This window comes from Ciconia boyciana, chromosome 7 (genome assembly GCF_034638445.1).
Source record: "Ciconia boyciana chromosome 7, ASM3463844v1, whole genome shotgun sequence".
NCBI lineage: Eukaryota > Metazoa > Chordata > Aves > Ciconiiformes > Ciconiidae > Ciconia > Ciconia boyciana.
Genome location: NC_132940.1, coordinates 48,856,036 through 48,873,355, shown reverse-complemented (window position 1 = coordinate 48,873,355; position 17,320 = coordinate 48,856,036). Strand labels below are relative to the sequence as shown.

The following is a 17,320-nucleotide window of genomic DNA, read 5'->3' as shown; positions in this document are numbered from 1 at the left end:
TATTTCTCAGAAACTTACTCTCCATGTAGTACAAAAAGTTTTGTATCACCAACATGAAATGAAATATCTTTGCTACATCTCAGTAATATCTGGCATGGCAGAGAACTTAGGCACATAGAATGTCTAAGAAAAGCCTTTCTGGTTTTATAGGGTCCTGTTGGAAACCAAGCATTTTTGACATTTGATGAATATGCTAGGGCTGGCCACAGATGCCAAGAGGTAAGTTAAGATATTCAAAGCTAAGAAGAGATCCAAAAGCTGCAGCTGTATCAGACCTTTCTTACAGATGGTAGGCATGTGGCACATGCTCATTGCTGTTGGTAACTTACACAGTAACACTAATGTCACAGACTTCAGCTGACAGCTGTTCTTGTGGTCCAGCAAAGCAGCCCATATCTTGTATAACAGAGAAAACAGATTTGGTGGCTTTGTACTAAGATGCTTTTAGGAATTAGTGAAGTAAAACTTTGATCCTTTAAGGAAACAAAATTGCAGGCAAAGACCCAAATTATGAAGTTCAACAGTCACGGGACTAAGCTAGAGATAACAGTTTCTTTGAAGAAATCATTAAAAAATAAAAATAAAAAAAATAGAACTGCAACAAAAAAAAACCCAAACCAGAACAGCAGCACATAAACCAACAGGAATCAGTACTAAGAATTTATTTTGAACAATTGTCAGTGATGAGTGGAATGAAATAAGCAAAGATAACTACTCAGGGAGTGATGGGTGGTATTTGGTGAGACTGACCACATAGCTTACAGATCTGTTGTCCATATTTTTCCACCTCTGTGAGTAAAAGAGGAACAAATGTATTACAAATCTTATTTAAATAAAAGAGGGCAAATGAAGAAATCCCCTGAACAAGAGTGTAATGTCAGAACTTTCATTATCAAGACAACTGCATGCATTAGAACAGTAGCTGGTGTCATATATGAGGATGAAATTTGTTTTTCTGTACTCGTGCAGAACCAGTACTGCAGCCCAACCAGAGGAATCAGTTTAATACTTGCTGGGTATGCTTTTCATTTGCAAATTAGCAGATGAATTTACCAGATGTTTTGAGTGGAGTGGCCAGAAAACTTATCTAATGCGATGTGATAATTTTGGATATTCACTACCTTCTTACAATGTTAGTTTGATTGTCAGTGGTGGGAATTCTTGAAATGACATGCTGCATCCTGTTTTCATGGGGAATTACTTTAAACAGTTCATTAACCTGGCTAACCTGTGTTGTCAAATATAGGCAACAATTCTCAGAGATGTTTTACTTCAGTGAGGGAGGTCAGGGGAGAAAAAGTCCAGCTAAAACCAGGAGGAACTTAAATTGTCAAAGGTCATAAGTCTGTGGATGAGGAATCTGATCCCTTGAGGAGTGGGACTGTGGGTGACAGGAAGAGGGAGACTTGCAGAAGTAGTAAAGAAATGAACTATATAATTTCCATGCTTTGTTTCACTAACCCAGTACGCACTATAGTGACAAAAACCTATTGCTTATTTCCAGACTTGCATCTGCACTTCTTCCTTTATTTTACCAATCTCGTCTGTTTTGAATTCTTTAATCCAGGCTACCCTAGCCTCCCACATGAACTTCACACTTCTTTTCCTGAAAACATCCATTAATCTCCTCTTTCAGTTCCTGCTCTACTCCCATACCTCACTTCTTCCCTTTCTGACTGCAGTGCCTGTGATAGTGTCAGTCACTGTTCACAGTGCTGCCTATATGTACCAACCCTTCTTCTTCATCATTCAGTCCTCTCCTCTTTCAGATGTCCTTCCCCCAGGATTGACTTGAGAAATCCTAACAAGTATCAGTGGCAGTGTGAAATGTCCATAATTTGTTGCTATGCTGTTCATTTTGTATATGATTTAGGCTATGACCTCCTTCCAGTAATTATTATAAGCACACTTATTAGGTTAGCAGGGTTTTGCCATCTCCTTCCTCAGCCCTATGTTAATTACTTTACTCTTTCTTGTTACCTGGAGTTTGTTAGGCTACACCCTGAGTAGAAGGGAAGGAGGCATAGTTAGGCTGGTGGGAGCCTTTATCTGCAGTGTGAATAAGGAACACTAACACTAAAACCTGCTTCAGGTCACTCCCTCATGCAGCTATCATTCCCTAGCAACCTGGGTCTACGAACATTGTAAATTAGAGCACCCTCTAAAGAACAGTATTTTAAGCCGTGATTGGCACCTGAACATCCAGAAATCAGAACAGTAAGTCCCATATTCAGACAGCAGGGTGTCTTGTGTGCTAGAGGTGCTGAGGAGCAGGAACAGGCTGATAGGAGAGGCTGAGAGAGCTCACTCCAGTGAGGGTGCCAACCTGGGATCACAGTGATCCCGGCAGTGGTCCCTCCAGGTACACTGCTATATATTACATTCATTCAAGCTCAGCTGGAATGCTGCAGCTGCCTCTCAGAGACAGTATTTATTATTTAACAATGGGGAGACAGCTTCAACGTGAAGGACCAGGAACCCAAGCGCTAAGAGCCAAGTAGTTTTGAGCATTTACCCAGAAGTGGAAAAGCCAGTTTTAGTTTTCTCTTGGAAGAAGAAAAATGAATTAAACTTCTACATCAAAACAATAGCTTTAATTACCAACTCACTGGATAAAATGCAGCAGCAGCTCCTCCTCTCCCTGCATGTTGTGCAGGCTCCTGGCTGTGCTCTCTGGGGAGGAGCAGGAAGGGAAAGCCTGCCTAGCACCAGCAGGGACAATGTGCCTTGAAACACTTTACATATATCAGGAGCTCAGTGTCAGAAACTTGTGGGGGTTGTTTCCCAATTTTTTAATCACCTCTTGGCTTATCAATGGATTAGATAGTGCATGTACAGACTGCATGTACAGTACACCTTCCTCTCCTCCTGCTTCACTGAAAACAGAGGGAAAAAATTATACTAGATATTTCTGTTTTTCTTTTAGTAATAAGTACAGATTTAGTATGTGCAGATTAATACTATGATTGCTAGGATTTATTTGGTGCCCAGTATGAATTTTAAACCTTCTTTTTTAGTCCTGTCAACCTTGGATTATTTTCATTAATCTCTTTAGTTTACCTCATTAATTTTCTTCACTTCAAGACCTGCCTGATTATTATTAAATATCTGGCTGCTGCCAATGCCCATGACACATAATAGGTAGTCAGTGTTTTTTTATCAAAGCTATGTTTTCTCTTGGTTGTAGCATCACAGTTTATTATATATCTAATTATTCTTGACTGCTACGTAAGAAAGTTTCCTTTCTAAATCTTGATTAAATTTAATTTATGGCTGAAAGAAAAAGGACTTTTTAAAAAATTCTAACACAGAACCTGATGCTGCAGTGCACATTTCTCAGCTAGTGAAACTCAAAACTGGTCAACAAGTCCTGTATAACCCTAAGTGGTCACTTTTAAGACTGGGACCTACCTTCTACGCTCTGTTCTGAGCTGGCTCCATGTACTCGCAATAACCAGCTTCTGAGTATTACAGGAGTTTTTTGTTTTCTGGAAAAGTTTTGATTTATTATATGAATTGCTGAAAAACTGGCATTCATTGAACTAAGGCATCTCTGTGTTACAGTTAAACTTTTTAAACAGAAAGATTCACACAGTTTAGGATGCCTAGACTTGGTTAATAGTTTAACTTCCATGATTGGCTTTCCCAAAGATAGACCACACACCCATGTGGTGGGATGTTGTATATAGAGTTAGTTATTTAGTAGCAACTATGTAACCAGTTAGATTTGTAGGTTTTTTTCTTGCATGGAGGTTAATTTTCTTGTTGGAGTGGCAGCACAGGGTATATGGGCTAGGTAAGTCCAGAAAGCTTGAGTGTACCCATTCAGCCCCCGGACAAAACTGTTGTAAAAGTAAGAGTGTTCAGCAGGCCAAGGGGGGGTGCAGTGCTTGTCTGTGCAGTAATCTTAAGTTACTTGGGTACTGTAGTTTCACTTCAGCGAAGGCTCAGTTTACTTAGAACATCATATAGGACTGGACTTGTATTTTCTTTCAGCAATGAAAAACTTAGGTGGTCCTCACGTAGTCCTTGTGAGATTGCATAGTTATCACCATTTCATATACCAGGCACAGCGCACCTCCACCAGCAGTGGAGCTGTTCATTACATGCAGTGGCTCTTCAGAATATTAAAGGGAGAAAGAAAAGGTGTCTCTTAGTTTTCAGAACTGTGTTTAAATTAGGTCCGAATCCTTTTCCCCCAAGATTCATTTACAACTGTCTATGCTATTTCAATTTGAAAAGGGAAGAGATCAAATCAGCAGGGTAACAGTTCAACAACGTGCTTATAGATTGTTCTTCTTCTGTGTTGTCAAGGCAATGTCTTCCTTCTCAGTGAAAAATGTGTATGACCATTGTAGACATCCAATAAAAATGAACAGCTCATTTATTTTTAAAAGGAAAAGATTTGCATGCTGTGATATTGAAATGAAAAACCCATCATCCTCACACAAATTCAGGAATAAGATCCTCCCCTCAACTAGAAAAAAAATTGTTTCTTGAATATGTAAAAATACAGAAGTAATAGCACGGCTATTAAGGAGCTTAGTTAAATGGTCACATTGTACCTGCCAATAAATTCAATCCTAAGCATAATATATGCCATAAATTCAGTGAAATCCAATGGTCACGTTATTCACATTCTTAAAAGTCAGTAGCGTATATGAACTGTATCAGTGGTTTGCATGATGTAATTTAAATGTTAGTATAGTTACCAAATACAAAGTTTTGATACTTTTAAAAGTACAGCCATATGTCTAAGATTATGGGAATCAATACTGTACATTATGGAACAGTACATCCAAGTATAAGAGAGAGGTGTCTTTGGGTACTACCATCAGTAGCAGATTTTTATTTCATACAAGTAAAATTAATTCATAGGTGAGCAAATATTTGCTGACTGCAACAGAGGATTTTTCTCATTCAGAAGGCATTGCTTTTAAGGTATCATGTATTAGAAAAGTAATTGAGTAACTGCTGAAAAAATATAGATGGACTATAAACAAATAATACAAATAAAAATAATAATCTAAATCCAGTAATTTAAAACAACAAAAAAAAGAGGCCATATGACAAGGTTTACTTTGACACGGATTGCTTTTGGGTACACAGAACTAGACCTCTCTATTATACTGTATCTTTCCCCAGCTGAAGTTGTTACAGTGATCCCCCCACTAATAAAACAATAGTAATTTTGCAAAACCTGGATTTAAGTGTATACCTCTTTTTTTGTTCCTTTGAATCAAAAGAACTTAGACTTTGCAGTGCTGATCAGGTAAAACCTAAACACACCCAAAGACATGAAACAAGAGGCAACCTCTGCTCTTAATGAAGTTAATAGGAAGAGCATGGCTGCTGCTAGGCTCTGCTGAAGCAGGGTAACATCCCTGCCCCAGAGACAGTGTGCACCTTCAGCTTCCTTTGTGCTGTGAGTTATGGTCATTTGGCACTTTTGGGTGCATTACAAAATACAAAAATTTTATGCTGCCATGTTATTTTTATTTTTAAAAAACAAGCATGGACAAGCTAATGGTTGTGATACAGATGGTTGATTTAGATACCCTTTTTGTTCATCACGTACGATCCAACTACATGGTCAGCTTCACTGAGGTTATTGTAGGATCATTCCTAGACTATGGTGCAAGTGAACTTGTCTGTATGTGAACTAACATCTAATAGAAACACTTCTATCTGCAAGGACCAAGCATGAAAAACAGCAAGTGCATCAAAGAGCAATTTAATGTCTCTCAGATTCCCTGCAACCAAATCTCCTCTTGATTTCTGAGTGGATAACTGAAAATCCATGTCTACACATAGTCTGGTCTATATTTTTGCATTAGGTGTAAATGCAAGAATACTAATTTAGCAAGTACTAACGTAATCACGCTGCAGGTAATGATAAGGTTATCTGAGAGATTAACCTGAGCTTAGTTGGCAGTGCAGATAGTCCTGCTGGACCTTGTGCATCCCAGCAAGAACAAGTCAAGTATTTGAAGCCCAGTTATCACAACAGTTTCATAGTTACTCTGAAGTTCATTCCAAAGCAGTGGCTGAAGAAGCTCTGCAGTTTATCTACATCATGCCACCAAGGAAAAAATTTAGATTAATTAAATTAATAACTCATTGATCTGATTCACTTTTAGACTCTCAGAGGTAATGTCCTATATTCCTTATTTATAGTTAGAAAGGCAGTAGATTTTAGGGGGTAGAAAGAAGAAGGATTGATCTTGCCAAAAAACCCTCAATCATAATTTCTTGGACTGAAATCTCATGCTTTCCTTATGCTGGTATAAGCTGGGAAAAAATTGAGAATGTTGCCTTTATACCTACCACTCAATCCTGTTAATCACATTACAGTCCATGGAAAAAAAATTTCACAAATTCAAGCAAGCTAAACCAAAGACAATGTTTGTACTGTCTCGATAGAATTACATAAAAGCATGTTTTATCATATTAGAAGCCAAGATAATTAGAGGCAGCTTCATTTTGTTCACATCTCTGACAGTTGTTATGCTTTTAAAAAACCCCATACTTTTAAACAAGTGGGGTTTGAGGCCTTGTTTTCTATAAGTTATCACAGATTGCTATTTATTGACATATTAAGCATCGAAATTGATGCGGTTTGTGTTCCTTTGGGATATTAGTAGCAAATCGTAATTGTTCAGGAATATTTCAGGCATGCAAATTATGTTAGAATAAGATTTGTTGTGAATAAGCAATGAAAGAATGTATTCTTTGGCATTAAAATAACTTCAGAATGTACCCTGACATTTTAACTAGATAGTTTATGAATATAACTGCAGGTGGTCATAGAAACAATACTGGATTAAAGAGAATAGGAAATTTCTGTGAATATTTTAGATGAAGACACTTATTTTTAGACTATTGTTTTACTTTTCTGGTATCATTAGTTAAGGTAAAAACATATTGGTTTCTGAACACTATTCTAATCCTAAACAATGTTTTGAAAGATTTAGCAGGAATCTAAACCAATTTGGCTGTCTTTCAAATAAAAAGGGCTGGAAACCAGAATGGAGTTGAAGAAATAATACATTTACTAGATAGGTACTTTTGAAAGTACTTTAGATACTGTTAAATATTTACCATAATGAAATAGAGTTTACTAGGGACCAACATCACAACTACATAGAGTAGTTTTGACCAATTGTTTTTTGAATATATAGAAGTGTTGGTGAAGCTGCCTGTCCAAGGAAATGAATGACTATAGACTATGAATTGCCTTCATTTTTACAGCTGTAGAAATGATTTTACAATTGGGTAATGTTATTTCTGAGAACTGAGGAAGAAGGATAGACTCTCCATGGAAGAATATCTACCAAAGCTTCCAGCTTTGCTCACAGCAGCAAAGTCTTGGTTATCTCGGGGGTGGGCAGAAGGGAGGAGTTCAAGCAGGTGGATTCAAAATACCTGCTTAGATCTTCTGTTCTGCCAAACAGAAGATCAAAACGTCTTTGGTGGCTTGCCAAAATATCTGCAAGGCACCATTATGTTGAGGATGAGGGTGATCTGACCATTCCACTTAACACGCTACCTCCTTCATGAATTAGAATAACCACACAGTCTAGCATGTTTATTTGGTGGTAGGAGGGATCGTTCTGCAGTAGCACTGTCCCCGTGTTATAAAAGGCTTGGCATAACACCAGTTCAGCTAGTTGTATGCCACACAGATTCCTGATAATAGGATCATCTCACCCTTTTCTTTCTCCCTCTACTCTGATTGACTTGTATCTCAGAAGTACCCAAAAAAAAGAAAAAAAAGGAAAAGAAAAAGAGGTTGTCATGCTTTACTGATTAGTTCTGTGGCTTACGGGTGGCTGGGGAGTCTTCAGGCATTTGGAATAAATATTTTATTATAATTTCCTTTAGTATTCAGAAACATTAACTTCTGTGATGTGGAAAAATGCATCTGCAACTACGCTATGCTGAAGACAATTCTAGGATCTCATGATTTGGAATAAAGAACACTATACAGCATGATATTATATCCTCTCGGCTGGTCATATACATGCATACACATACTTTTTTTCCAAGACCTCAAACGGTTCCATAATTCAGATTCTGTGTTTAAAAATTTGGTTTTCCGGTATCACCAGTCCCTTTTCACTAACAGCTTTGCCCTTTACCTTTTGTAAAGTAGCTAAAAGTGATTCTGTGACAGTAGGAAATTCCCAAGCTTCTCCCTTAAATGTCTGGGGACAAGTCAGCCCTTTGTTATTCTCAGATTTCCAAAGCCAGATTTATTATTTCTGAGGAGAGCTGGTACAAAGAATTTCAGAAAGTCTGCCGAACATTAGAAACATGTGATCCAAAACATGAAAGTGATGTTCACCTTCCTATCACACACATAATCCTGAGTACCTACCACATTTCAATTACACTTTTACAGTCTATTTGATTTGTAATCAATCTAAAAAGGAAAACACTGGAACAGCTAGCAAGTTTTGATTAGCTACATGCATTTTCTATTCAAATAAAATCATGACATACACATTTACTTCTAAGTTACGAACATCTTTGTCACATTTCTCTTCCTTTCAGAAATACTTAGTATCTGTCTTGAATTTGATTAATGAAAAGCTTTTATAGAGTAGATTTGAGATCTTTAAAAGGTAATCTTTAACAAAAGTTGTCAGTGAAATACTTGATTGCACGTGCTGCGCTTTGAGGCCTGTTTTGTCAGTATTTGACTATTGTTGCTTTAATGCTCAGAATCAGAAACGCACTGCATGGGTCGATTGCAGAAGCTGGTTGAGAAGCTTGAGTGTGAAGTTTGGCTATATAATATAAAGAAGATGCCAAAAAATACTTAACAAACTAGTTAAGCCAAGATTAACATGCTCCACATGAAATCACCCGTTTCTTCCTATGTCATGTTCCACTGGTTCTCCTGAAATGTCCACCTGACAGTTTGTGCATAGCAAAAGGATGAGAAGAGCAGTCAGAGAACACAAGTTGTTTGTTAGATACAAGAAACATTTAAAACAGACTTTTAAAAATTACCCAGTGGTTTATGGCATGAAAGCCTAATTTGCAACATTTTTTACTTCATCTTGAAAAATGCTGAGAATTTCCATTTCTAGTTGAAATCTGTGGGAGCTGCTTGCGCATTTGTTATGTATTTAATTTGGACCAAATTTCACCAGATTCCAGCTGTGTCACAATGGTTTTTTCCATTATCTTTAAAAGAAGTAAGATCAGATAACATCGCACACTTGGAATATTACACTGTGCTGCACTAACAACATAATCTATATTAAAAATAGGCATTGCCATCAAAAGTGCAGTAATAAAAGTTGCTTAATAAATACACAATCATCAACATTCTTGTTTGAGAGGAAAAACAAGCATTTCCTCTTTGTCCTCCTTTCTACAGCACAAGGACAAGTGCTGTTGTATAGTACACCTACATATGCTAAGTGAATAAGGGATTTTTTGTGGGACATCTTTTTAGGAATATTGCTGATTTTATATTGCTTCTTGCTGACTTAGTAGGCTTAAATAGTAGCAAGCCTATTGCTTTGCTGTAGAGGAAATGAAACTGCTGTATTCTGTTGTTTCTGTAATACCTGTGCCTGGATATAGGGAATTCAGTCTGTATCTCTCTAAAATCATCTTCCTGATCAGCACTGCCCACTTAAGTTATGTACATACAGACTAATTAGTTTGAAGAATCCTTCCTTTAACAAGATTTCTTATCTTTTCTGCAGTCAAACCCTCAACAGTACCTTATTTTCCCACCTAGCTGGCACTCCAGAGCTGAGTATAGACTCCTTGCTTTTCGGGCAGAAAAGCAGTCTTGGCTATCTTTCAGTCCATCTCTGTAAAGTGCAGCCCTCCCTGAATTTAAGGGCCTGTTCCTTAATCTTTCTCAGGTTCAGTCATTCTTCCCCATCAGACCTTGTCTGGTCCCTAGTTGTTGACCCAGGGCTTCTTTTTATACCTTCTAAAAATCTTCCAAATCAGGAACTTTTCAAAAATGATTGTTACCAATACTGCATCCTACATATCATTCCAGGCATTTTCTTTCATTGCCTTATGCACTCTACTAGGAAGAGATGTCATGGTTCCTCATGTGCTTTTTCTGTAGTCTCTTCTGACCAAGGTCCAAGCCTGTCCTTTCTAGGAGGTTTCCTTAGTAAGTAGCCATTCTACCAGCATAACAAAGGTCCACCTGGAATTGTCCTAAAGTCATATCAAATCCAGGGATAGGAGGGAAAAAGGCAGGATGCCTATCAGCTGTATGCAAAAGCCCAGTCTATATTGGGTTGGCTCTCTGTCAGTAAACTACTGAAATATAGTTAATCATCAAACCCCCCCCCCCCAACCCAATCATCTGTCATTCAGCTCCTGATTACCAACTCTGATTTGATTGTCAGCTCTTTTATGAGAGTATACCCTGCCATAACTATTGAATGTGGAGAAGTTTGTCAGACTTGCACATAAATCCTTGTTATATTTCCTTTAAGAATTCAATCAGTAAATAAAGGAAGGAAGGAATATTTCTAATTAGATCATATAAAATTTAGTTAGTTTGGTTTACATTTATTCTTCAGTAAAACTTCTCTGTTCTTTTATAATATTTTTAAAACATGATTTGAAAGAAGGCTGATCATTGCTAATGCTTGCAGAGACTTCTAGATTTGTTTGCTTTTTTTAATTTGGAGCAGAATAAAGGGCATTCACTCTGTGAACATGGAAGGAAAAGGCTTTTTTATTGCATGGTGTACCATAGTATGGGTTGTCTTTTCTCTGCTCCTGTTTTTCATTAGCATGTAGCTAAAGACCTGGCCTTTTTGCAGCTGTATCAGTGATAAAAATGAAATGTAGATCAAGAGTACGCAATAGACATTATGAAATGAGCAATCTGAATATAAAGCACTTAAACTTCTACTCTTTTTAGTGCACTGATCTGTAAAACTAGCAACCTGTACCTGTTAGACTGCATAGACACTCAGGTCTGATAATGACAGGAAGTATTCAGTATTTTAAGTTCCCAGTGAAGTCAATAGCAGCCAAGGGAGACTGAAACAAGTCTATGAATACCTTACAAGATCAGCCCCTGATATTGCCAGTGATTATATTCTGCACATGGGTTTCAAATCCATAACAAAATCAGAAAGACATTTGTTTGAGGTATTTATAGAGAGTCTGTTTGACTAACCATCTGTGCTCTGATTGAAGTATACACATGGTCCAGACTGAATAAAAACCAATTCTGTGGATTAAAATAGTAACTTTGACACTGTTACATCTAAAGATTTTACTGCTAGTGACATTGTTGACCTGTTTACATGTAAAGGTAAATTTTCAAACTGTAAAATCTGAAAAGTAGCATCAGGAAAGAGTGTGACTAGTCTGTCCACTTCAAAAAGGCTTTGAAGTTAAGGGATGCTGTTTGAATGCTGCATGCCTTTCAAAACTGCTGCTTGCTTAGGGTCTGGATTAAGCTAGCTGCCTTTCTCAGTTTCTGAGTAGCTTTTGGGTTTATTTGTGAGTGTAAAGGTAAGAATATGCTAAAGTATTTTGCCATGCTTTCACTTGTCTCATATTTTTATTTTAAAATGAGATTCATTCCTTTTTTTGTTGTTCATGGTGTTCAGTACAAATATTAGCAAAATATTAGAAATGTAGCCGACTATAGCTTGGAGTTAATTGCACTGAGAAACCTCACTGTGTTCATTCAGTTTGTTTCCTTCATCAAGATTATCTTTTTCATGGATCAGTATGTTTTGTATGTTCAAAATGCTGAGATTAGGAATCGTAATGAAAAGATGAAAATCACTAGGCTATAATGGGATTGGTTCAAAAAGATATATAATGGTCACTTATTCATTGAAATTGCTCCTTAGGAACGATTATTGAACAACAAGGTTTTGGAAGCTGGTTATGTTCAAGATGGTAGGAAATTGAAGTTTCTGATATTGTTTCCCAAGATTAATTTTCTGTAGTGATAACCTGGGGAATTCTTTAAATTACCTCTTAGTTGATGTAGCACCATCTGCCACATCTGCAAAGAAGATCATTATTTTTAGGAGCAGCTGTGTTTTTTTGATTAAGTCTTGAGTCATCAAGGTTGGTATTTTTTAATTATTCAATGTAGGAAAATAGAAGCAATTGTTTTGCATTTTGGTCAATAATAAAGGATGTATTGTTATTACAGTTAGTGCCATAAACCTCATAGCTATTTACTACAGTCCTCTAATTTCCACGAAATCTGTTTGCATTCTTCGTGAGAGCATTTAGCTTTGTAGGAAAATTCTTTGTAGGAAAAGTCATAATTCATCAATCAGGTAGACAGCACCTGGTGGCAAATAAGTGACTGTGGATATTCTTCTGTTAATGGAAATATTAAAGTGAAAATGGCGTACTTCTTAACACTGGGTCATAGGTCCAGGTTCCCAGCTTCAGTTTCAAAAGCTGAATTGTAAATTAGGATCTCTCCCACCAAAGGAAAAATCCCCAAATGAGCCATCCTTTAACAGAGATTCCTTGTTATGCCTGTGGCCTTCCGTGATAGCTTTAAATCAGATGGGCACATCTAAGTCAGATGAGCATTCTCCATCACATAATAAACAAGGGGAGCCAAGCAAAGGTGAGAATTAGGACCTGAAACCTTCAACAGCTTGCTTTATCTTGTAGCAAAAAAGCTCCAATCTGTTGCAGATGCCTTGAAAGACTAGTGCTTTGTGTAAACTCTTAATGTGAAGCAACAAGTATAGTACGTGAATGCAGAGCTATTAGTTGATGACGAGATGGCTACATCTCTGCAGCAGTTTCTTTCAGCCTCCTGCTGTGGAGGAACTAATGAGAGCAGGCAGCTTCTCAAAGACAGAATAGTTTTTCCCTGGGGAGTTAATGAAAAGTAGGTTTATCTTACTGACTGCTACAGAGTGAAGGTGGCAGAGCAGTATGGCCTGAGGGGGGTCTCTTAAGAAATCACATACGTGTTGAAAATTAAAGCTTAGAAAGGGTGCCCACAGGATAACGAAAGAGAAGAGGAAACTTTGATCTGAGAGATGAGATAATTGAAAAAGAGATGTTGAAAAGCCAAACCTGTGTTCTATGTTGAAAGAAAGATCTATGAATCTGAAGGTATCTAAAGAGAACCTCATACGCTGCACCTCCTTGAGTTGTGGAAGACTCAGGTTTGCAACATTGGATGCCCAACCTGAAGAAGCTCACCTAGGTGCTAATTTTTCCATCGGTTAGTATGTACTGCTACGTATTTACTTTGTGTGATACCTAGAGGTGTTCATGTAGCTGACCATCAATGGTGGCCAAGGGGTGGCGGTATGTGTTTCTCTGTACTTCTTTTAGAAATTGCGTACCTATAAACTCTCAGAGGAAAAGGCTGTGGAGTCTAAAACTGTTTCCTAATAATTTCTCTCATAATTTAGCATGTCTTTGTTAAAATTATTCTGCTTTTCAGTGACCGTGAACACTGCCTGCATGAACCTGTTTGCAAACAGTGGGCTCCTGGAGTTCATATCACTAGCACAATGCTAGAGTTGAACTGCAATGCAGCATGGAGAATAAGAGTTCTGCTCTACAGTTACAGCACAGGAAACGTGAACCCTAAGACAAAAAAGAAGCTCCTGAAAGTGTTACAGATACTCGTAAATGAGTTGTCCCTTGTCCTGTGAAACACAGTTGCTGATTTTACCTGTGCTCTGAGTAATCAGCTGGACGTGAAATACAGCTCTGAGGACTGGGATAGCTGACAAGAGAATTTAGGTTTACCAGATTTCAGTAACACCAAAGACAGTTGTTGCCTGTCTGAACTTCAGTCTGAGATGAAGCCTTTTCTCATTCAAAACATTTAATGGCATTCTACATTTATTTCACTCATCATGTACTTTTAACAAGCTTTTCTATATTTACAAATGAAAAATGGGTTTATTTTGGAAAGAACACATTTTAAAGGATTAATAAGATTTTACAGATCTTTTTGCTTTCCACATGACTAGGAAGACAGCTTACTTCTGTATGGAACACATAATGTGCTACCCCTTGCTGGATTATCATCCAGAGATAGCACATATTTGTTAATACTCCAGAACATGACTCCTCAACTATATTTTCCAGCTATGTTTTAATGTACTGTTCTATTTGTACTGTTTAATTAAGGTCCAAAAAGGCCTTCAGTTAGTGGCCATACTATCATCTTAGTTGCTTTTAGACTCAGCAATGCTTTTTGCACTAGAAGTTCAGTTCCCTGCACACAGTATAACTGAAAGCAAATAGTCATTATCAGCATATCAACTCCCTGTAGGGCAAAGCAGTGGCAAAGCCACTCAGTCTTCCTCTCAGTGAAGAGCAGGAGAAAACAATGGGCCTTATACTTCAACCTGCAGGTCAGACTTGATCTGTAATTTACTTTTAGATTGCACAAGTGATGCATCTTATAAAAAGAGGCAGTGTGCAGCTTCTGCTGGGAGTACTGAGTTGTACCTAGTACAGAGGCTGCATCTAAATGTGGACTTATCAAGGAGGCTACTTAACTTACACAGTATTTGACCCTCTGAATATGAGGTTCTTATTTTTAATGAAGATATAAAACCAGAATAACTTCATGTGTTTAATGTCCCTCATTCTGTTAAAGAACTCTGTATAAGGCCTATAAAATGCTATTTTGCTTTGTCAAATCCCAGAGAAATTACTGCCCAGAAGTGTTACTGTTTATCTATATAATCTGAGCAATGGAGCAGAATTTTGTAAACAGACAGAAGTCTCCCTTCTAGATACAAATGATGCTGGTATCTTAGAGGGTATTAGGTGGTATCACACTTCTCAAGTGAAGTCAGTTAACCTTCTGGTCTCACTTGTGCATCTGTATTCAGTCATCCCATGCAATTCATGAAGCTTCCCCCCAGTTAGCAATTAATAAGTGCTAAGGTAGTTTTATATTTTTCATTCACTCTTCTAATTCCAGCACATATAGATACTTTTTTTTTTTAATAATTATGGAATAGCACCACACACATCAGCAAAATTCTTACTGACAAAGTTACTTATCAATGGGAGTGGATATATTCGTAACTGGTCCTGAGCAGTATCAAGTGAAATATACATACATGAATCTTTGAGAGAAAGGTAGCCTTATTGATGTTTGACTGTGGATTTGGGCAAAAAGTGAAAGTAGCCTCCTCTTAACATATTGGCTTAAGCTCCAGTGAAAGTGACTTATGAAAATGCATTTTAGTTTTTAATTGAGCATACCAGGAAATTGCACATGGTCTGTTATCCCGTTGGAACTGATGAAAGTTTATTAGTTAAGCCAAGGTAACCTGGTCGCTTGTTATGGTCTATCACAATGTGTTCCATGTCTTCTCATAGATGACTTGCAATAAATTAAAAGCACTCTAGAGACCCAGTTTGGGAAGCAGAACTTGATCGTGTAGGATACTCTTTCCCTAGTACATTTCTGGAGAAATAGCCCTTTAGCACTGTGTGGTCTTTAATTGCCATCACATCATGTCCAGAGAGAGAAGCGTCACTAAGCTTGCGACAATTTGATTATTATATGGTGGGAGATCTTACAAGACTGGCCTGAACTATTCCAAAAGAAAAGTGTGAGGGGTGGTACCAGCTGTGCATGCAAATAACTTGGCTGGGGGAGCTTGTTTTTATGGTTTTGTATTTCACATCTGCACAGTCCCAAAGTAAATATAGTTCTGTTGTGTACAACTGACTCGCAAAACAGAGTATGTGCATGACTTACCTTTGCTCTAAACCTACAATGTATCAAGCTATTCCATCTAGATTACAGAATTCAACCACTCCTGTTGTGTTTTTTACATTTTAATCGCTACCCCTTTACTTCCATCCAGGCAGGTAAAAATGCAGCAAACGTTTATTTTGCCTACCAAGCTGAATTAATGCAGCAAGTATTTCATTTGCTGCTCCAAGCTGCCTGCTTATGAAAACTACCTAGTACCACTTTTTACAGTGTCATTCAAGACAGGCGGATGTGATTATAGGCAGCTATATGCTATCCTCTAGTCTTCAAAAGACATTGGTCGGCTATTTTATATCCAAAGTATGTAGCTCAGGAGAGTCTTCCAAAAAGGGAGAATTAATAAATAGACTAGTAACGTCAGCAAGGAGAGTATAGACAGCTTCTTGTAATCTAAGTTACATCTCTTTACTGAACTGTATTTTGGTATCATTTGAGTTATCTATGTAGCTGAGTCACCGGAAAGGTTTTTGGGGGTTTGTTTCTTTTTTGTTCTTCAGCAACTTTGAATCTCCACTGATGCATGAAGTCCCAGAGCACCAAGGCAGCAGCACGGACAGTTCGGCAAGCAGTTTGGGAAGCTCTGTCACAGCATGTAAGAAGGTAACTTCTAAGTTTATGTTATATTCAAAGGCAGATACATCCCAGGTTATAGCTTTGCTTTTTAGCTTTTGCCTTTATTGGCGAATACAAAATTTAACTGATTGCTAAAAAAGAAAAGGACTGATACAGAAAAATAAATTCTGGGTGCTGTTATGGTATCTTGCAATTTTGTCTTCCTGGTCTATACTTGTCTGGTCCCAAAATATATTATATATATATGGGAGATAAACTTCCCCTGAACATTTATATTTTTCCTTATTATCTGACAGGAAGAAATAAAAGCAGTGCAATAGCGTAAATAGCTTCAGAACTGCTCTTCAATAGGTGGCAAGTTTCTGGGACCCAGCCTGAGGGTCCAGAGCTTTGCTTCTCTCAGGCCAATACAATGGAGGGTCCTTCATGAAACGGCTTTTCTGCCTTCCCTAGTATCTAACTGTCTAACTGGAAGGGTTTCAGCAACCCAGGAGGTAGTATAGATTTGACCGTTGCTGGTTTTGTTGCCTCAAAATGGGTTTATATGTAGTTATTTATATATAACTACATATGGGGGGGGGGGAGGAAGTAGTGCCTGTGTGTATATCATTAGGAGTCAGATATTCAGATATGACTGACATTATTTTATGCATGTACCTAATTTCAGTACAACTGAGAATACACAGATGAAGACCATGGATGCTTCCTTTTATTCCTCCTCCCCAGGGTCAGATTATGGTAGTACAGTCCAAGGGAAGGGGGCACTACCAAAGACCTATGGAGGAAGACAGGCCATCTTTCATCTCTCACTTTGCACTAACCCTCGGACCTCTACTGTCTCCCACAGGCATAATTCTAGAGCTGATAAGAAAGCATTTGTTCTAACACAGGAATGTTATAAAACTTCACAGTTCATTCAGTTTTCCCATAATTCTTACTTTTTTTTCTTTTCCTTCCACTAGTAATAATAATGCTTTCCTTTTTTTCTTT

General features: G+C 37.7%; 1 protein-coding gene across 1 annotated transcript in view; it reads left to right on the top strand.

Moving 5' to 3' along the window:
* SPHKAP (SPHK1 interactor, AKAP domain containing) overlaps positions 1–17,320 on the top strand; it is a 79,434-nt gene that overhangs the window by 3,628 nt on the left and 58,486 nt on the right. The window contains exon 2 of the mRNA XM_072867957.1: positions 16,255–16,357. Coding sequence (XP_072724058.1) covers positions 16,274–16,357 — 84 coding nt within the window. The 5' untranslated portion in view covers positions 16,255–16,273. The remainder of the gene's footprint in view (positions 1–16,254; positions 16,358–17,320) is intronic.